Genomic DNA, 22175 nt, shown 5'->3' with positions numbered 1-22175 from the left:
CAAGCTAAACTTACCATTTTTTTTCATAGGGTACTGTTTTCACTCGTAAGAATGACAAACTACGGCTATTCACACAGGTATATGCCGAACATTTTCTCAAAATTGAGAACCAACATTTTCAAGGAAAACAATTAACAATATTTGTTGCAAATGATAACACTCAAGTTTCATACAAAAATTAGAACTTAGGAAAACATTTCTGCTACTGTGAGAATGACCAGAGGACAGCTTCCAGTACTTCAAGACTTTGCTGGTGAGATCAGTGGTAACAGTAATAAATGTAATTTTTTTTTGTTTTGTTTTGTTTTTAGTTTTATTTATTCATTTTAGAGAGGAGAGAGAAAGGGAGAGAGAGAGACAGCGAGGGAGAGAGAGAGGAGAGAGAGAAGGTGGGAAGGAGCTGGAAGCATCAACTCCCATATGTGCCTTGACCAGGCAAGCCCAGGGTTTCGAACCGGCAACCTTAGCATTTCCAGGTCGATGCTTTATCCACTGCACCACCACAGGTCAGGCATAAATGTAATTTTTTTATGTTGTGTAAAAATATGTGTCAACACCTGCAAGGTGTCTGCATAATGTAGTAAGCAAATATTTTCCAAATGACCAAGGTATGATTCAAATTCAGGTGTACATAAAAGATCCATTAAAGCACAAGATAAGGACCAGTAAATTTTAATGTTTAGATCTTTCCTTTCCTTTTCTTTTCTTTTAGCTAGAGAGAGAGAGCGCCAAGAGAGATGCAAAGCACCAACTTGTAGTAGTGGTACTTTAGTTTTTCACTGATTGCTTCTCATACATGCCTTGACCAGGGGGTTCCAGCTAAGCCAGTGACCCCTTGCTTAAGCCAGTAACCATGGGATCATGTCAATGACCCCACGCTCAAGCCAGATGAGCCTGCACTCAAGCTGGCAACCTCGGGGCTTCGACCTTGGGGCCTCAGTGTTCTAGGTCGGGGTTCTATCCACTGCACCACCACTGCTCAGGCATGTACAGATCTTAATGTAACAAAATAGTGTCAAATCCCACATTGCAAGTAATCTTTAGGAAATTTATATTAGTTGAGTTTTGGTATAATTTTAAAGAAGAATAGCCACAATTATCTTAAAAATGCATTCATATTCCTCCTCCCAACTACAAATCTATATGAGGCCAAATTTTCTTTGTATATTTCAATTAAAACAACATAATTCAACAGTGATTACTGAAGCAGATATGAAAATCCACCTGTCTTCTATTAAGCCAAATATTAAAGAGATGTACAAAAATGTAAAACAATTTCACTCTTAATTTTTTGTTTCTGAAAATACTGTTTCATGAAAAAATGTTCTGTATATTACCATGTGATTACTATTAATTTTGAATATATTAATAGTTTACATTCTAATATGGTAAATATCAATAAATACAATGAGGGAACTCAATTTTAAGAAATCTGTAAACAAAAAGTTCAATAACAGTTATAATAAAAAATAGCATAACTGGCTTTTTCTAATACATATAAAAGGATATTTAAGAAAGATTTCTAACTAGACAGCTATGTCTTTAACTATTTTTCTATTTTTAATTGTTTTCTTATTTTAAAAAACTACAGAATGTCCATTTGCCCTACAAATTGCAAACTCCACAGAAGCAGAACTAGGTATGTCTTGCTTTCTACTATTTCTCCTGTGACACATAATTTTCACCAAATAAATGTTTTTTGAATGAAAAGTGAGGAAATCAGCCCTGGCTGGATAGCTCAGTTGGTTAGAGCATCGTCCTGAAGCACAGAGGTCGCCAGTTTGATCCCTGGTCAGGGCACATACAAGAATAGATTGATGTTCCTGTCTCTCTCTCTCACTCTTTTCCCTTCTCTAAAACAAAATCAATAAAAATTAAAAAAAAAAAAAGAAAGTCTGGCCCTGGCCGGTTGGCTCAGTGGTAGAGCATCAGCCTGGCGTGCTGAAGTCCCGGGTTCGATTCCCAGCCAGGGCACACAGGAGAGGCGCCCGTCTGCTTCTCTATCCTTCCCCCTCTCCTTCCTCTCTGTCTCTCTTCCCCTCCCACAGCCAAGGCTCCATTGGAGCAAAGATGGCCCGGGCGCTGGGGATGGCTCCTTGGCCTCTGCCCCAGGCACTAGAGTGGCTCTGGTTGCGACAGAGCGACGCCCCAGATGGGCAGAGCATTGCCCCCTGGTGGGCGTGCTGGGTGGATCCTGGTCGGGCGCATGCGGGAGTCTGTCTGACTGCCTCCCCGTTTCCAGCTTCAGAAAAATACAAAAAAAAAAAAGAAAAGAAAGTCTTAAAAAAATGAGGAAATCTATGTCTGAATTCAATATACATACATGCAATAGGCATATATGTACATACCTACATTTCTTAAATATTATCAAATATGATGATGTGTTTGTTTAAAAACATTAGTACTCCAAATACAAGGGGGAAGTATTTTTTTTCTTTAAAGAACCATAGACTAGACCTGGAATGCTGAGGTCACCAGTTCAAAACCCTGGGCTTGCCTGGTCAAGACACATATGGGAGTTGATGCTTCCTGCTCCCCCCCCCCCTTCTATCTCTCTCTCTTTCTTTCTTCTCTAAAATGAATAAATAAAAATAATTAAAAAAAAAAACATAAACCAATAGAGGGATAAAACTCAGTAAAGTATAACTTGATTTTGTTTCTGAAACTGTGTTTCCTTCCATCTTCTCAATTTAAAGACCAGGTCCACAAGATAGTACTTAATAAATATTACAAATTAAACCCATTTTACAGAAGAAAAAAGGAGGAGTCAAAGAACCTATGATTTATGAGGAGAAAGCAAGAGGAAAAGGAAGAAACAGAGCAAAGGCAAATGAGATTTTTACATATAATCCTTTTTAAATTTTTCTGAAGTTCCACAATGGCTCTCACTTGCCCCAAATAAATGTCCTTAAACAAGTTATTTTATAAAAGCAGCGTCTAAGTACCTGGGATTTCTTCAGCGCTCGTGTCAGCTGGACCACATGCTGTGGTCCCTCTTCCCAGTTGTCAAGGCCTCGGCCTCCTCTGAACGAGGTGAAAATCGCCTTCCTGGCCTCCTGAATCATGTTAAACCACTCCTGCAGTTTGTGTTGCTGCTTTTGGTTCAGTCTGACAGCATCTTTTAACTCCACCAGGAAGGTGAAGGCTTCCTCTATACAATTTTGGTACCCTAGACATTCTCCTTGGAGCTGAGCTACCTGCTCCTCAAGAGAAAAGATCTTGTTTTTATCAGGAGTCCCCTCTCGATGGACTTGACTGGTTTGGCTGATACTACCAGCCTGCTGGCTTTGCAAAGCTTCTCGAAGCAACTTAATCTCAAATTGCATTTCGTCCATTCGGTCTGACTCAGGACTGAAGTTTAAGGTGGGTTTGTTTCTGATGTTGCGTGCTCTGTTGGCGTATTTGAGAGAATTTAAGGATTCGTCAAAATCCATGGAAGATGGGCTGACACAAGTGATCATGACAGTCTTGGCACTGCCTCCCAGGGAATCTTTCAGAAGCCGGGTAATTTTAGCATCCCTGTATGGAACATGTGAACCCTTTCTGCGTGGGTCCCCAAGAGCACTTATTACATTTCCTAGAGCCAGCAACCCACTGTTGATCTGAATGGATTCTTTGAAGCGTTCACCAGTATTTCCTGTTTTCGTTACTCTTTCTGATCCAGCCAAATCCACAAAGTGAAACTTTGAGACGATATGCTGACGGGAACACCTTGATCCATCTTCAGGTGCCTCTGTATTTTTTTCAGCTTGACAAATGCTGATTGTAAAAATGGCATGTGATCTACTGGAGTGTGCGTTCATTTGGGTGGTACCTGTGTGCCTGGCGGCATTCCCCATCTCCAGGAGGCTCAGCACTTCATCTGCGCTCTCCACCTGGCATTCCTTGGCCCCAACAATCACTTAAAATGGCAATTTGTAAAATCAAGTTTTAATCAAAATCCAGTATAGCTAAATGAACCACACAACAGTTATCATTTTCTAGACTGCTCAGCTAAGAGAGTCCCTTTATAAAAATCAATAGTGTTTCAAACAAAAGTAACAGCAGCAATATTAAATAATTGTAGATCATCTCCCAAAGGGACATTTTATAGAGAGCACTTATTCTGATGTTTAAATTCAAACATAACATACTGTATATATTTTTTAACAATCTGGTTCCTTTGCAGTCACACATCATGCTCAATTCTTTAAAATAGCTGACAAAAGAAAAACTATTCCAGGATCTGATTTCTAGCTTAATGGATTAATTAAAAGGTAACAGATTAATTAAACATATAACTCAAAAGAATAAGTAATAGATTCATTTTTTAAAATTAGTTTCTTTTGAGTTTTGTTGCCATTCAAGCTTTCCTTAGGTTTAAGGTTTTTTGATATTGTGGAGTCACAACCAATGATAGATGAAAATTTCAGTATAAGTAAAGTTATTCATTTTAAAACCAGGTATTCCTTACATGATATTAGAGTACAAGGTAAACAAATGAAGTGGCAATTCAAAACAAGAAGAAAGTTTCTATTTCAACAAAAGAATAAGAACCAAAAAATAACTTAAGCTTACTATTACACACAGCATTTGTTTATATCCAAAAATGTTTCAAAATGGAGTAGGTAGACTTGGGATTTAAATCACAGCAGTAGTAAAACTCCTAATTCAGAGCTCAAATTATAGTGATGTACTTTCTTTTTAATCAAATCCTGTCATGCCACTGTTTCTTTGAAAAATAATCATTTTGCTTCTATTATTCCATCATGACACTTTTAACAACCTGGTTCATTTAAACTTCTAAAGTACCTGTACTACAATGTTAAAATATCAGCAATTATAAATTATGACAATATAACTGTAAACATAGCATAATTTTTATAAAAATTTTCTGACATTAGGCTATATAGCTTAGTAACACCTATGGTTCTTAAACTGAGATACAAATCACCTAGGAGCTTTATATAGAAATAAAAAAGTACCAATGGCCAGGCCCCATCCACTAATTCATGAGAATCTCTAAAAAGTGGAGCCCAGAAACCACTGTTTTTTTAAAAGCTTCTAAAGGTGATGCTAATTGTGCAGCATTCCAGTTGGATACCAACCACTGCTTCATACAAAGGAACTAAATAAATACGTTAAACAAATACATTTTAGTTGAGTAGACCATTATATAAGACACATGGTGGCCCTGGCGCATTGGCTCAGTGGTAGAGCGTCGGTGTGGTGTATGGATGTCCTGGGTTCAATTCCCAGTCAGGGCACATAGGAGAAGCGACCATCTGCTTCTTCACCCTTCTCCCTCCTCTCTCTCCCTCTCTCTCTTCTCCTCCCACAGCCATGGCTTGATTGATTCCAGCACATTGGCCTAGGCACTGAGGATGGCTCCATGAAGCCTCTACCTCAGGTGCTAAAAATAGCTCAGTTGCAAGCATGGCCCTGGATAAGCAGAGCATCAGCCCCAGACTGGGGATGCTGGGTGTAACCCAGTCACGGTGCATGAGGGAGTCTATCTCTCCTCCTCTCACTTGGAAAAGAAGAAGAAGAAATAAAAAGATACATGGCAATTTGTCTTAAGACAATTTATTATATCCTTCCAAAATTTCTGAAGTATTGATATTAGTTATGGAATATTTTGATCTCTATGTTTATCAAATTTATGACAGGGTTTACTTCTGTATTGTGAGAGGATTCTAAAATAAATATATTTTTTAATTTTTAATAAAAGATAAAAATATTAAGTAATGATATTTTATAAGAAAGATACAGAAGCTCAAAACACCAGTCTGAATTTTGTCCAGAAAAAAATACACTGTATTGAATTATAATAAACTACTATGCATGCTTTCTAAAAAACAAAACAAAAAAAACCATTTCTTCACAAACATCCAAGAATACCAGGGCTGTCAGGACAGGACCTCTAAGGAGGTAGGCTTTACTGCCCCCTGCAGGCTGCTGTTTGAATGATAAGAGCCATCTTACTTTCCTAGCTGCACAGAAATTCCCCCAAGGAGTCACTACTACTCTGGCAGGACCCTTTGTCTCCTGGAAGGTGTTATAAGTGTATTTTCTAGGAGAAGAAGACATCCAAGAACAGTTGTTTGTTATTAATAATAGTGAAAATCTGGAAACAGCCTAAATGCTCAACAATGGAACAAACAGTAGTCAAATAAGTAATAATTCATTCAAAGACAAATTACCACATGACCACATAGAGTCACAAGGTTGAAAACTACTAATGACATGTGAAAATGCTCACAATATAAATACTAAGTGAAAAAATAAGATGCAATACTATATATATGGGGATTGCAAATCCATTTAAAAAATTATATGTTCATAGAAAAAGAAATCAAGAAGAAAACACACCAAAAAGCAAAGTTGCTATTTCTGGGTTCTGGGATCAAAGATGATCTTTCTTCCTTATACTTTTCTATGTTTTCAAAATGTTCTATGCTAAACATGTTGCCTTTTAAATAAAAACAAACAAACATGAAGTACTAGTCTTTAAAATACTTGTACTTTAACTCTCTCCTTCTAACCTTTTCCCATTTCCAAACAAATGAATGGATATTATTATTTTTTTTTTTTAGCAAGAGACAGACACACAGACAGGAAGGGAGAGAGATGAGAGGCATCAACTCATAGTGCTTTCACTTTTAGTTGTTCATTGATTGCTTCTCATACGTACCTTGACCAGGCGGCTCCAGCTCAGCCAGTGACCCCTTGCTCAAGATAGCAATGTTGGGCCTCAAGCCAGTGACCTTGAGCTTCAAGCTAGCAACGTTTGGGCTCAAGCCAGTGACCACGGGGTCATGTCTATGATCCTACGCTTTAAGCCAGTGATCCCACACTCAAGCTAGTGACCTCGAAGTTTTGAACCTGGGTCCTCAGCATCCCAAGTCGATGCTCTATCTCAGGGGTCCCCAAACTTTTTACATAGGGGGCCAGTTCACTGTCCCTCAGTCCGTTGGAGGGCCGGACTATAAAAAAAAAACTATGAACAAATCCCTATGCTCACTGCACATATCTTATTTTAAAGTAAAAAAACAAAATGGGAACAAATACAATATTTAAAATAAAGAACACGCCTGACCTGTGGTGGCGCAGTGAATAAAGCATCAACCTGGAAATGCTGAGGTTGCCGGTTCAAAACCCTGGGCTTGCCTGGTCAAGGCACATATGGGAGTTGATACTTCCAGCTCTTCCCCTCTTCTCTCTCTCCCCTACCTCTCTAAAATGAATAAATAAAATCTTTAAAAATAAAATAAAATAAAATAAAGAACAAGTAAATTTAAATCAACAAACTGACCAGTATTTCAATGGGAACTATGGGCCTGCTTTTGGCTAATGAGATAGTCAATGTGCTCCTCTCACTGACCACCAGTGAAAGAGGTGCCCCTTCCAGAAATGTGGCGGGGGCCGGATAAATGGCCTCATGGGGCCGCAGTTTGGGGACCCCTGCTCTATCTACTGCACCACCACCCGTCAGGCTGGATTAATATTAAATGAGATTAATGGGTGCTAAGCACAGAATGTCAGATCATGAGAAACACAACAAAGGACAGGTAAATGCAAATATGGAGAAGCAAACACATAAACTCTTTACACTAAAAAAGTAAATAGGAAGCAGCAGGTGTGCTGGGACAAAAATCAAAGGAAAGCTCTGGATCAATGTGGACGAATACCAAAGAAAGAAGCCATCCTCAATCTAGGGATAACTGAGAGAGACAAAAGTTCAAAAACTAATTTAGGCTCTTTCACAGTCTCACTTTAGGTCAGTGGGGGTGGGTGTTATTAGAGGAACTAAGTACCAACTTGAATTACAACTTAATAATTTCATCTGACCCACCAGTTGAACTTCTACTTTTCACCTGGGTGACTTAACTGATAAGGTCTTCAATTTTAAACAAATTCATTTGCTTCTCTTTGTTTCTATAGCTTCTTTGGAATGTTTCCAAGAACTGAATTAAATCATATCTATTTGTAAAGAAGGCTGTCAAGTAAGTACCTGTGTTTCCTTTTTCATCTTCTCGGATGTGAAGATCTTTCATAGATGTCTCCAATTCTAGAAGATCTCTTAGGTCTTCTTTGTATACTTCTATGTAAGACACTTTTACTTTAAAGTTAGTGCTAAGATTTTCAGAAGTCTTCTGAAATATTTCTTGGATTGCTCGAGGAATGATACCCTTTTGACCCTCCACAATGGAAGCTGAAAATTTAGAAAAAGCACATATAAAACTTAAAATATAAGAAAAGTGACAACATAAAATTTACAATCAATACATTTATTTTCTTTCAATTTTATTATAAATTTTTTAAAACTGTAACTATAAAATTCATAGGTAAAAGTTTTTACATGTATGCCCTTATCCAAATTCATTCATACACTCATTCAACAGATATTTATTTAGTACTTTCTATGTGCCAGGCAATCTTCTAGGACCCTGAAACCACTACTGAAAAAAACAGAATAAAAAACATCCCTGCCCCTGTGGGACTGTACTAAGGAAAAACAGACAATAGCAAAAAAGGATAACTAATAAGTGAATTAAATGGTATATTAAAAGTGATAGGTATGCCCTACAACTTGAGCACAGAGTCACTGGCTTGAGTGTGGGATCACAGACATTAACCCATGGTTGCTGGCTTGAGCCCAAAGGTCGCTGGCTTGAAGCCCAAGGTCGCTGGCTTCAATCCAAGGTTGCTTGCTTGAGCAAGGGGTCACTCGCTCTGCTGTAACCCCCCCAGTCAAGGCACATTTGAGAAAGGAGTCAATGAACAACTAAGGTGCCGCAATGAAGGATTGATGCTTCTCATCTTTCTCCCTTCCTATCTGTCTGTCCCAATCAGTCCCTCTCTCTGACTCTCTCTCTGTCTGTGTCAAAAAAAAAAAAAAAAAAAAAAGCCTGACCAGGCGGATCAGTAGATAGAGCGTGCAGTAGATAGAGCGTCGGACTGGGATGCGGAAGGATCCAGGTTCGAGACCCCAAGGTCGCCAGCTTGAGCACGGGCTCATCTGGTCTGAGCAAAAAGCTCACCGGCTTGGACCCAAGGTCGCTGGGCTCCAGCAAGGGGTTACTCGGTCTGCTGAAGGCCCACGGTCAAGGCACATATGAGAAAGCAATCAATGAACAACTAAGAAGTCACAACGCGGAACGAGAAATTAATGATTGATGCTTCTCATCTCTCTCCGTTCCTGTCTGTCTGTCCCTGTCTATCTCTGCTTCTGTAAAAAAAAAAAAAAAAAAAGAAAGAAAGAAAATTGATAGATATGCCCAGATAAAAAAATTTGAACCTCTATTAAATTGGGCTGCCTTTCACCTAATTTAAGATGCAATACTGCCATCCTGTGGCAAACAAAGGAAGCTGTAGGTTTTCCAATACATGGGAGAAAGTGCACATTCCTTTTTCGACAGCTTCTAGGAACTATCCAATAGTATTTATAAACTATACTATATATCAGCCTTCTGGATTAGCCAGTACATATAGCTGATCATGCCCCACTTCAACAGATAACAAAACAGCACAAAAATTCAAAAGACATCAAAAAGCTCTATTTCAAATTATATTTATAATAAAGCTTCAATACATATTTTGGTAACCTAAACACCACATTTCAATGTTAAGGCTTATAAGAAAAATAAACTATTTCATAGAGAAAACTTGTAAGTTTTATACCTTAACAGCCATCATTTAGTTATTATATGCTATTTAAAGAGTACAGAAATAAAAGTTTTTAGAGATTATGCCTGATAAAAGTCAGTACATCAAAATGTTCTGAAAAGTAGAAAAAAATTAGTATTAGTTTAAATAAGCATCATGGCCAGGCCAGTTGGCTCAGCAGTAGAGCATCGGCCCAGTGTATAGAAGTCCCGAGTTTGATTCCAGCTCAGGGCACACAGAAAAAGTGACCATCTACTTCTCCACACCTCCCTCTCCCCCTTCTCTCTCTCTCTCTCTCTTCCACTCCCGCAGCCATGCCTCAAATGGTCAAGCAAGTTGGCCCCAGGCACTGAGGATGGCTCCATAGCCTCCCCAGGTGCTGAAATATGGTTGCTGAGCAACAGAGCAGCAGCCTCAGATGGGCAGAGCATCGCCCTGCTGGGGGCTTGCCAGGTGGATCCCAGTTGGGGTGTATGCAGGAGTCTGTCTCTCTGCCTCCCCGCCTTTCACTTAATTAAAAAAAAAAGTGTCTCAAAATTCAAATAATATGAGAATCTTACCAACATGGCCTCCTCCAATGGTGTATGTCTTCCCAGATCCAGTTTGTCCATAGGCAAAAACAGTTGCATTATAGCCTTCAATGAGTGACAACACAAGTGGCTTTATGCACGTATTATAAACTTCATCTTGAGTGGAGTTTTTGCCAAAAACAAAATCAAAAGTAAAGACTCTATCTCTCCCAATGATAATTTGCTGGGTGTTTGGAATAACTCTCACACAAACTTGATGCTTATGAAGAATTTCTTTGCAAAGCAGAGGTCTAATTCTTACAGCAACTTTTATTGGTATTTCTTCCATGGCAGCTTAGATTTTACTAAATCAATTTTCTACTTAATATTCAGTGTCTAGCGTGAGAAGCATCCATTTTACATAAGATCTGGACTCCTGCATATCAAAATAAAAACAAAATTTAATTATTGACTCCTCTATCCTAATAAACAAATCATCTAAAGCAAAGTCAACTACAGTAGGTTTTGTTCCAACATAAGACAGTTATAAAGAGTAAATCTGTCTTGCAAAAGAACCTGTATAATTTATAGATAAAACAATATGATGTCTGGATTTGCTGTAAAATAATCTAGGGAGTGGAGCCCATGAGACGGTAAATGACGAAACTAAATGATAAGCACAAAGAAGTCCATTCTGTCCTTCTTTCTGTAATGATAATGTTTCCCTACTCATTAATCTAAATTTTGAATAACTGGGGAGTGATAGTTAGAAAATTAAGGCAAGGAAATAACTGGGTAATTGTACACGTGTTAAAAGCAAATCCTTGCACCAGGATAGCTATATATTAAAAAACAACATCTCTTCTTTGCCACAAATATTATAAACAAATTCATGACATAATTTTAAGGATTTTCATAAGTCAATATAAATTTTAAAGTAATTTTTTATTCAATAATAATCAATACTAACAGAAAAACTACTTCTTTTTAGAAGTTAAATTTAAGGGGTGACACTGGTCCATAGGAACACATAGGTTTCAGGTGTACATGTTAGTTATTCATTGTGTTGTGTGCCCATCACCCAAGGTCAAACCACTTTCCGTCACCATATATTTGGCCCCCTTTTATTCCTATTACTTTCACCCCTCTGGTAACCACTTACTTTTGTCTACGTACATGGGTCTCAGAAAAACTACTTTTCTACTCCTAAATTATGTTATACTTATTTCTGGAGATCTCTGGTGGAATTAATACATTAAAAATTAAATTGGTAGCTACACTTACAACTACACTTAGAATGAACAATCTGAAAAATAAATTAAGAAAACAATTCCATTTACATTAGCATCAAAAAATAAGATATTTAGGAATACATTTTTAAATAAAGTTTAAAATCGATACTTTAAAAACTACAAAATATTGCTGAATTAAAGTAAAGAAGATCTAAATAAATAAAAAAATATTTAATGTTCCTGGATTGGAAAGAAACACAACTCCTATGACAACCCACTGACTTCATTGTAGAAAGTGGCAAGCTAATCCTAAAATTCATATGGAAAGTCAAGGGACACAGAATAACGAAAACAATAGTAAAAAAGAACAAAACTGGAGGACATACTTCCCCAATATTAAAAACAAGAAACACTGGTCAGGGCACACAGGAGAAGTGACCATCTGCTTCTCCACCCCTCCCCCTTCTCTCTCTCTCTCTCTCTCTCTCTCTCTCTCTGTCTTCCCCCTCCTGCAGCCATGGCTTGGTTTAGCAAGTTGGCCCCTGATGTTGAAAATGGCTCCATGGCCTCGCCTCCGGCACCAAAATACTTGGTTGCCGAGCAGTGGAGCAGCAGCCCATGATGGGAAGAACATCAGCCCCAGACAGGGGTTGCCAGATGGATCCCAGTACGTGCCGGAGTCTGTCTGTCCACCTCCCTGTCTCTCACTTGACTTAAAAAATAAACAAACAAAAAAACAAGCAACATTAATCAAGACAGTCTGGTGCAGGCAAAAGCCAGACTTAGAGATCAGTGGAAAAGAATCAAGAATCCAGAAATAAGCCACCTCACTTATAGGCAATTAATTCTTAACAAGCATACCAACACAATTCAATGGAGAAAGTCTTTTCAACAAATGGTCATGGGATAACTGGATATCCACTCTCATAAATTTGACATTGGACTTCTACCTCATATATACAAAAGTTCATTCAAAATAGTTCATAGACCTAAATGTAAGGGTTGCAACTATACAATTCTTAAAAAAAATATATGGGTTACTCTTCCTGATGCTGGATGTGGCAATGGTTTCTCAGATATAACACCAAAAGCAAGAGTAATTAGCAATAAAAGGAAAAATAGATAAAATATACTTAAAGTTAAAAATTCTATGCCTCAAAAGACACCATTCAAGGAAGTGAAAAGACAACTCATTGAATGGGAGAAAATATTTGCAAGTCATATATCTAATAAAGGACTGTATCTAGACTATATAAAGAACTAGGACAACTCCATAGAAAGAGTAAAACCCAATTTTAAAATGGGCAAAGGCTCTAAAAACACAATTCTTCAAAGAAAATATTAAAATGGCCAATAAGCAGAGGCAAAGATTCTCAACATTAGCTATCAGAGAAATACAATAAAAAACACAATGAGGTAGAGAAAGCAATCAATGATCTAAGGTGCTGCAAGAATTGATGCTTCTCATCTCCCTCTCTTCCTTTCTGTCTGTCCCTATCTGTCCCTCTCTGTCTCTGTCACACTCACACACACACAAAGAGATACCATTTCACACCGCTACAAAACTACAATAGAAAAGACAGGCCATAAGTGTTAGGAAGAATGTAGAGACTACAGAACCCTCATATACTCCTGATGGGAATGTAAAACGATGCAGCTGCCTTGGAAAGCAGTCTGGCAGTTCCTCAATAAGTTAAAGAGAGAGTTATCATTTGACCTAGAAATGCTACTCTTAGGTGTATACCAAACAGAAATGAAAACATGATTGCATAAAAACTTGTACAGTATACAAATATTGTCTTAGTAGGATAAAAGGTTTAAAAATTTAGCGACTGCTTGACCAGGTGGTGGTGTAATCTGTAATGGATAGAGCATCGACCTGGGACGCTGAGGACCCAGGTTGGAAACTCCAAGGTTGTGGGCTTGAGCACAGGTTCATCCAGCTTGAGCATGAGCTCACCAGCTTGAGCGTGGGATCATACACATGACCCCATGGTCGCTAGCTTGAGCAAGGGGTCACGAGCTCCACTGGAGTCCCCCAGTCAAGCATGTATGAGAAAGCAATCAATGAACAACTAAACCACAACTACAAGTTGATGTTTCTCATCTCTCCTCTCCTATCTCTGTCTCTCTCACCTGCTAAAATAAATAAATAAAATGTAACAAGTAATCTATGATAATGTTTAGTGCAGATGATAAAAAATAATCAGTTTGGGAGAGTGCAAGTCTTGAACAATATCATTAAGTAACCTAGCAGACTAATGAAGTACAATAACATTTTCAGTATTATGTGCTATGGAAATGTAAATTAAGACATTTTTAATATTCACTAGCCTTTTAAAAAATTTTGCAGCAGTATTGTACATTTGTAACTGTGAATGGATAGTCTGAAAAGAATAACAATGACAAAAAAAATTTACATCACTCTACTAAGAGTCCACTGAAAGTAAAAAAATATCAGCTCCCTAGGGCTGTAAAATCCCAAAACTTGGGAGTCAGCAGATTATTTTTAATGGCCTCTAAAGAGATACAACTAATCTTGTCAGTTTTATTCATTCTACTGAAATTCAGCACTGAAAAAATAAATACTCATATGAATCTTTTCTTGGATCCTAAAGGACTCAACAATCATTTGGTAGTGAAAACTTTTCCAAAGAAATTGCAGACATGCTGTGTTGAGTTGGTTTCTTCAAATGTCTTTAAACACCTACATTAGAAGTTTTCATCACAGATTCTTTTTTGTTGTTGCTGTTATGCCATCACATCAAAACAAGCCATGGTCTGTGTTAAGCCAAGCCTAACTACTTCCAATGAAATTGCTAATAAAAAGTGCTAAGTGTAATTGGGATATTTTCCTTTTCTTGGTTTTTGTAACAGGAATTTGGCTACAAAATCAGGGGCCCAAAAACACATACATGGCTTGCAAGAAATTAATATACAATTTTTTTTTTTTTTCCTGAAGCTGGAAACGGGGAGGCAGTCAGACAGACTCCTGCATGAGCCCGACCGGGATCCAGCCAGTATGCCCACCAGGGGGCGATGCTCTGCCCATCCGGGGCATAGCTCTGTTGCGACCAGAGCCACTCTAGCGCCTGAGGCAGAGGTCATGGAGCCATCCCCAGCGCCCGGGCCATCTTTGCTCCAATGGAACCTCGGCTGCAGAAGGGGAAGAGAGAGACAGAGAGGAAGGAGAGGGGGAGGGGGTGGGGTGGAGAATCAGATGGGCGCTTCTCCTGTGTGCCCTGGCCGGGAATCGAACCCGGACTTCTGCACGCCAGGCCAACGCTCTGCCACTGAGCCAACCGGCCAAGGCCGCACTTTAGCTCTGGCTGGGTAGCTCAGTTGGTTAGAGGCAGTCCCTGATACCATATGCCAACGTTGCAGGTTTCATCCCCAATCAGAGCACATGCAAGAATCAACCAATGAGCCTGGCCTGTGGTACTGCAGTGAATAGAGCCTGGACCTGGAATGCTGAGGTCACTGGTTTGAAACCTTGGACGTGATGTGAAACAAATACGAACTGATATATTTCTTGCTTCCCCCTGCCCCTCTCTCTGTAAAATCAATAAATAAAATCTTGAGGGGGGGGCTGGCTCAATGGATAGAGTGTCCACCCAGCATATGGATTTCCTGGTTAATTTTCCGTCAGGGCACACAGAAGTGATCATCTGCTTCTCTTCCCTTACCTCTCCCCTTCTCTCCCTTTTCCCCTCCGGTAGCCAGTGGCTCAATTGGTTGTAGCCTGGCCCCACAGGGTGCTCAGGATAGCTCAGTTAGTCAAAGCATATCAGCCTCAGCTCTAAAAATAGCTTGGAACTGGAGCAACAGCCCCAGATGGGGTTGCCAGGTGGATTCCGGTGGGGCGCATGCAGGAGTCAGCCTATCACCCCTCCTCTCACCTAATAAAACAAAAACAAAAACACAGAATCAAATCAACCAATGAATGCATAAGTAAGTGAAACAAATCGGTTTCTCTCACCCTTTTCTCTCTCTCTCAAATCAATCAATAAATTTAAAACAAAAATTTTTAATCCAGAGCACTTAAACTTCTTCAGCTTCTGGTCAATTAGTCATCTGAAGCATATATATTATGTCATCATTAAAGGTAAAGAAAGATGAAAGCTGACTGGCTAGTAATACTTAGGCATACTCATGGAAGTTTGAAATCTGAGCAAAGGCAAGAGAAATATCTGATCATTGTTGCCATATCATTAACCACAAATAAGAGTTTCCAAATACTGCTGCCATCCTGTGGCCTTGGTTTTACATAAGTAGTGGGCGTCTAAAAATTGTGGCTTGTTAATATTTCCATAAGAAATTACCCAGCAAACAGACAATGAAAAGCATAAGATCTCAGTAAAGGCTCCAAATACATAAAGAACTAGATGGAGTAGGCAGTAATAAGGGAAAAACATAAAAGATTTAAAAACTTGAAGAGAGTTGTGTTATTTGAAAGGTGTTTTAAAGAAAGACTTGGGCATCTATCTTTATCAATTAACAACTACCTCTGCAGGAGGGGCTATCGGACTTCTACAACACTTCAACTGCATAAGTGCCAACAACCGCGATGAAAAAAAGGCGGCCTGCTACAAAACAAAACCCCCAAAGTGGTTGGGCTTTCCTATTCCTTCCAAATCCCGCAGATGGAAGTACGAACACCAGAAATACACAAGGACCGAACTCAGTGCGGCTCGGACCCGCGCACCCCTATTCCCCCCGCCCTTCTCAGGGCACCCAACTTTCTCTGGCCGCTCTGCAGGGGTCCCAGCAACCCTGGGGCGCCCTCGTCGGCGCCCCAACGCCCCCCAAACCCACCCACGGCGGCTTCGGAGCGCCCCTCTTCCGGCCCGCGCCCCTCTTTTCAACGGCGGGCCTGGCGCGCGGCAGGTGGGAGAACTGCAGGGTGCCACGACACACGCGACCCCGCCAGCCTGGCCGCCCGGCTCGCCGCGCACTGACCAGCGAGAGAAAGCCCGGGTCTCCGGCGGCGAGCGCAGCGCAGAACTAACTCCTCTGTTTCCCTCTACCGCGCCGCCGCCGCCGCCGCCGTCCGCGCCTTTTGTTGTCACGAGTTCTCACGGCAACCGGTAAAGCCCGACGCCAATGCACTCTCTCCGGTCCCGGCGTCACGCTGCGCGTCGAACCCCGCCCCGGTCCCAGCCACGCCCCTTCTCATCAAGCCCCGCCCCTTGCCCTACCGAGGCCAGTCAAGCCCCCCCCCCACCATGTCCGGCCTCGGGGAACTTACCGCCCGGCTCACGAAGGCCTACCTCCCAGCGTTGCTAAAAAGCCAACACCGCGGGGGACCCATCTCAGACTGCTGAGCCAAAATAGCTCTCCAAGGATTGGTAAAAATGAGTGTGATATATAAGATTTATATTGCGTTTTCAATATTTTAGCTACCAATTCAGTTTATTCTTATTGAAGTCAAGTTCGCATAACATAAAATGAACTTTTTGAACTATGCTCTTCAGTGATATTTTAGACGTTTACAATGCAACCATCAACTCTATTCCAAAACATTTTCATCACCCCAGAAGGGAAACCCTGCACCAGTTAGTAGCCACTCCCATTCCTTTTACCCCAACCCCTGGCAACCAGTAATCTGCTGTCTCTATGGATGTACCTGTTCTTGACATTTTGTATTCACAGAATCATACAATTTGTGGCCTTTTATTTGTCTTTTTTTGCTAAACAATGTTTTCCAGGTTCACCCATGTTTTAGCATGTATCAGTACTATTCTGTTTTATGGCTGAATAATATTCAATTATATGGACATACCACATTTATTATTTATTCATTCATAAATTGATGGACATGTGGGCTGTTTCTATTATTTGGCTATTATGAATAAAAATTCTGCTATAAACGTTCATGGTGAAGTATTTGTCTAATGTCAGTTTTCAGATAGACTTAGAAGTGGAATTGCTGAGTCGTGGTAATTCTGTTTAACTTTTCCAATTTAGTTTTAAAAGCCCCAGTGCCGTCTGACCTGTGGTGGTGCAGTGGGCAAAGTGTTGACCCGGAATGCTGAGGTCGCTGGTTTGAAACCCTAGGCTTGCCTGGTCAAGGTACATATGGGAGTTGATGCTTTCTGCCCCACCCACCTTTCTCTCTCTCTCTGTCCTCTCTAAAATGAATGAATAAAATCTAAATTAAGAAAAAGAAAAAAAAAAGCTTCAGTGCCTCCCATTTTTGGTAGCACAATGTAAGCATCTTCAAACAGCATTCCTTCTCTCATGAAATTTAGGAGTGAAGATAAAAAAAGAGCTACTTAATTATTAAATTAAGTTATTCTGAACTTTAAAAATTCAAATATATGAATTTGTTAGTTATATTACATTTTTAGAACTCTTAAAGTTGTACTTCAGGACAGTAAATTGTTATGTCAACCTGGACTACTGACAAAGCTTCAATGAATAACAATAACAATGTAGATTTGAGAATTACAAGGAAGGCTCAGCAGCAGGACTCAGGAAGCCACACTGTTCACAGAAGAGGTCAGCAAATGCCTAACAGGATTGGAATGGGACATTTCCTGTTGCCCCAAAATTGGTGTCTTGACTTCAAAGTTAAAGAGAAGGGGTCACTCAAGTTTCCCCATATTGCACAGTGAACACAAATCGTGTCTCCCTCTCTCTCTCTCCCTCTCTCTCTCTATTACACACACACACACACACACACACACACACACACACACACACACACACACACAAGATTTACAGCAGATCAAAGATAATTCCACTCCAATCCCAATCCTCTCTTCTTTGAAAGTCCTTTAAGGACTTCAGTGCTAAGGGAGAGAGTCATGTGGGGTAGTGAATAGAGGATTCACAAGCAAGAGGCTTCCCTCCTAAGTCAAAGGAGTGTTGGTCAAATAAGTTTTTAAAATATGATATTTTTTTTTTGTATTTTTCTTGAAGTTGGAAACCAGGAGGCAGTCAGACAGGCTCCCGCATGCGCCCGACAGGGATCCACCCGGCATGCCCACCAGGGGGCAATGCTCTGCCCATCTGGGGCGTTGCTCTGTCGCAACCAGAGCCATTCTAGCACCTGAGGCAGAGGCCATGGAGCCATCCTCAGCTCCTGAGCCAACTTTGCTCCAATGGAGCCTTGGCTGCAGGAGGGGAAGAGAGAGAGAGAAAGGAAGGAGAGGGGGAGGGATGGAGAAGCAGATGGGCACCTCTCCTGTGTGCCCTGGCTGGGAATCGAACCTGGGACTCCTGCATGCCAGGCTGACGCTCTACTGTTAATCCAAATTCGGAGGGACCGAAATATGGAAGACAGGAACAAGGTCCATCGTTTACACATCAAAGCTTTATTGTCTAGCTTAGCCAAGCAGCTGGAACTCCGACAGAAATCTGACGGAGTGCGCGCCGGCCCTTTGTTCTACTTAGTTTTTATAGTTTTGTAAGTGGGAAGTACAGAAGCAAAAATTGCAATTAGGAGCCCCTTACCGCTATTGGTTATAGTCATATGTCCTTTAACATGATAGGACCACGTTCAATTTGCAAACCACACATCATTTTGGAGAAAACAAAATTTACAAGTCAACACAATGGTAGAAAGATGTCTCATTACATATTAAAGGATTTCCTATATTATCTAGTGTTTATCTGCTATCTCTCTGTCCAGAGTCACACACGCATTTACATAGGAGAGGTAGTTTCAGTGGGGACAAATGCCCGCAAATGGCTCATTGCTATAAGAAAAGGTTTATTTTGGCTTTTCTCTTCCTGTACCTGGCTAGCCATTCACCCCTTTCCCCACAGGTGTGGTGGAATGTCTGGGAATCCATGTTTTCCTCCCCTTGCATTTACAATACAATGCCAAGGGCCATCCTGGTTATGCCAAACACACAGTACAGAGACTATTTCTCACAATTTCTCTGCACACCTTAACCCAAATTAATAAAATGTTCTCCAAGCCTCCTAAAATATTAATATTAATTCTGTAGCCTTTGGTACTTTACAACACCTGCGGGTGAAATGGCTCAGTGGCTCCTCACTACCACTGAGCCAACCGGCCAGGGCCTAAAATATGATTTTTTAATGTTTGCTTGCTTATAGCTTGCATTTAGGGGCTGGGCAGCACCAGGTATATGTGGTCTATGAAATGGCAAATTACATTCCTGCTTGGGAAGAGCCATTGTTTTGTTAATGTTTGCTGGAGAAGAGGTTTTCGCTCCAGAAAGTTTTGAAAAGAGAGCAGAAGAGGCCGAAAGAAGCCATATTTGCAGAGTAAAAGCAGAGAGAATGCAGAGTGCTGAAGAAGAAGCCAGTTTGTGCACAGACAGAAGATGTACAGATGAGGAACCAGAGGTGAGGGGCTTTGTGAGCTCCACTCAGACAGGTGAGGCCTTTGATTCTAGGAAAAACTAGAGAAAATTCACTTGGTTGTGGAATCGGAGAATGTGTCAGGGCTTTGGGAGACCTGAGTGAAAAGGGAGTGTTTTCCCTGTGTGTTTGCTTGCTGGCCAGTGTGAGACTTGAATAAAGGAATGGCCCACCATTTTTTGTTTCCACTGTTTCTTTACCATCTGCCGGAATTCAATGAGAACCTGCATGTGAATGGCCACGATGGCGGCGGCCTCTGGCCTTACAGGAGGCTTTAAGAGTAACCTGGAGACCTGACCAGGCAGTGGCGCAGTGGATAGAGTGTCAGACTGGGACGCAGAGGACCCAGGTTTGAAACCCCAAGGTATTTGGCTTGAGCATGGGCTCACCAGCTTGAGCACGGGGTTACTAGCTTGAGTGTAGGATCATAGACATGACCCCATAGTCGCTGGCTTGAGCCCAAAGGTCACTGGCTTGAGCCCAAGGTTGCTGGCTTAAGCAAGGGGTCACTTGCTCTGCTATAGCCCCCCAGTCAAGGCACATATGAGAAAGCAATCAATGAACAACTAAGATGCTACAACAAAGAATTGATGCTTCTCACCTCTCTCCCTTCCTGTCTGTCCCTATCTGTCCCTCTCTCTGTCTCTGTCTCTGTCACACACACACAAAAAAAGTGACCTGGAGAGCCTGAGAGAGCAGCACCAAGAATAAATTGGCCCTGGCCTTCAGGTTGGACATTCAAGAAGTGGAAGAGGGTTGATTAGCTTCTGTGCCTCTGTAGAGGAAACCAAAGCAATTGAATGGCAGCACAGAGAGGACCCTGAGTGGAGCAGCCTGCACTCCCACCATCTGTCAAGGCTAGAACCTGCCTCCAATCATGCCCTCACAAATCCATCTTCCTCACCTGCTATAATGATCTATTTAGGACACAAGTTTGACCCTAAATCAGTCCTTTGCCTATAGCATTTCTGTAACATCATAGAGAATATTCCTTCTTAGCATCTGGAATGACAAATCTATGTATGGAGAGACATAATTTTGCTGTGAAGATGCTTTGCAATATTGCCTATGCCCAGGTGGAAGCTAAGCCTCCTGGGTTTAATTTGGTTGGTACTCAGGCTTCAAAAAGAGGATGGTATTGTTCATGTGAGAACCAGGACAAGAACTATGTGACTGTTCTTGAGAAGAAATGAGGAAGGTAGAGGAAGGGGAAGGTGTTGGGAAGAGGCTGAGTCAGAGGAAAAGGAGGATAGTTGATAAGGTAATTCCAGGGAGAATGGAAATCACTAGTAATGGCGATCTTTAGGTTGTATGCCGTGAGGTATGCAATGTGAACCCCTTCCTTTCTCTCTGCTGCAAAATCTTCAGGAAAGTCTACATAGCTAACCAAAACATTTGTGACAGAGGATTGTTTCACAGGAACTTAAAGATATGCCAATCCCAGGGTCCAGTCCAGTGTTAAATAATACCAAAGCCTAACCCAGGGGTCGGGAACCTATGGCTTGCGAGCCAGATGTGGCTCTTTTGATGGCTGCATCTGGCTTGCAGACAAATCTTTAATAAAAAAATAATGTTAAAAATATAAAACATTCTCATGTATTACAATCCATTCATTTCCTACCACTCATGTTCATGATTGCGGGTGGCTGGAGCTAATCACAGCTATCCTCTGGGACAACACCAAATTTTTATTGGATAATGTGTAACATACATGGGTCGTTGTATGGCTTTCATGGAATTACATTTTAAAATGTGTGGCATTCATGGCTCTCTCAGCCAAAAAGGTTCCCAACCCCTGGCCTAACCAATGTGGCCCTAGAAGGCTAAGGGTTAAAAAAAGCTTAAGTCCAGCTTGACCAGGTGGTGGTGTGGATGCTGAGGAACCAGGTTCAAATCCCTGAGATTGCTGGCTTGAGTGCGGGCTCATCAGATTGAGTTTAAGTTGCTGGCTGAGCCCAAAGGTCACTGGCTTGAGCAAGGGGTTACTGCCTGGGTTGCAGCCCCCAAGTCAAGGCGCATATGAGAAAGCAATCAATGAATAACTAAGGTGCCGCAACTATGAGTTGATGCTTCTCATCTCTCTCCTTTCCCTCCCTTCCTGTCTGTATGTCCCTGTCTGTCCCTCCATCTCTCTCACTGTTTCTTGCTAAAAAAATTTTAAAAAAAGAAAGAAAGCTGAAGCCTGGCTTGCATGTCAATGTTTTACTTCACTAATAAAACAAACAATGCAAATTAAAATGATAAACCATTTTCACCTATTAAACTGTCAACAACTTACCACGATGTAATATCTGCAAGTGAGACAGACATGTTTATACATAATCCCACCTCTTGTCATCTGTCCTAAAATAACAGAGATATCGATAAAGGATCATGATCAGTCATTTCATTATGCTATTATTTGTAATAGCAAAAACCTGGAAGTTACATATATGGTCGATGAAAGGGA

General features: G+C 40.8%; 1 protein-coding gene across 4 annotated transcripts in view; it reads right to left on the bottom strand.

Annotated features, from left to right (window-relative positions):
• The window catches only part of KIF27 (kinesin family member 27), a 90109-nt gene extending 73610 nt beyond the window's left edge, over positions 1–16499 (bottom strand). For 2 of the 4 annotated variants that reach the window (XM_066367896.1, XM_066367898.1), the window contains exons 1-4: positions 16349–16499; positions 10209–10593; positions 7994–8194; positions 2946–3901 (exon numbers count right to left, since the gene is read on the bottom strand). In XM_066367896.1, the coding sequence (XP_066223993.1) occupies positions 2946–3901; positions 7994–8194; positions 10209–10506 (1455 nt within the window). In that variant the 5' untranslated portion in view covers positions 10507–10593; positions 16349–16499. Of the gene's footprint in view, positions 1–2945; positions 3902–7993; positions 8195–10208; positions 10594–16204; positions 16265–16348 lie in introns of those variants that run through there. The other 2 variants (XM_066367897.1, XM_066367899.1) reach the window with 2 other exon arrangements.
• Positions 16500–22175: the final 5676 nt, after the last annotated feature.

Source organism: Saccopteryx leptura, chromosome 2 (assembly GCF_036850995.1).
Source record: "Saccopteryx leptura isolate mSacLep1 chromosome 2, mSacLep1_pri_phased_curated, whole genome shotgun sequence".
Classification (NCBI taxonomy): Eukaryota; Metazoa; Chordata; class Mammalia; order Chiroptera; family Emballonuridae; genus Saccopteryx; species Saccopteryx leptura.
Note: the sequence above shows the minus strand (reverse complement) of the source record. Positions and strands in the feature narration are given on the sequence as shown.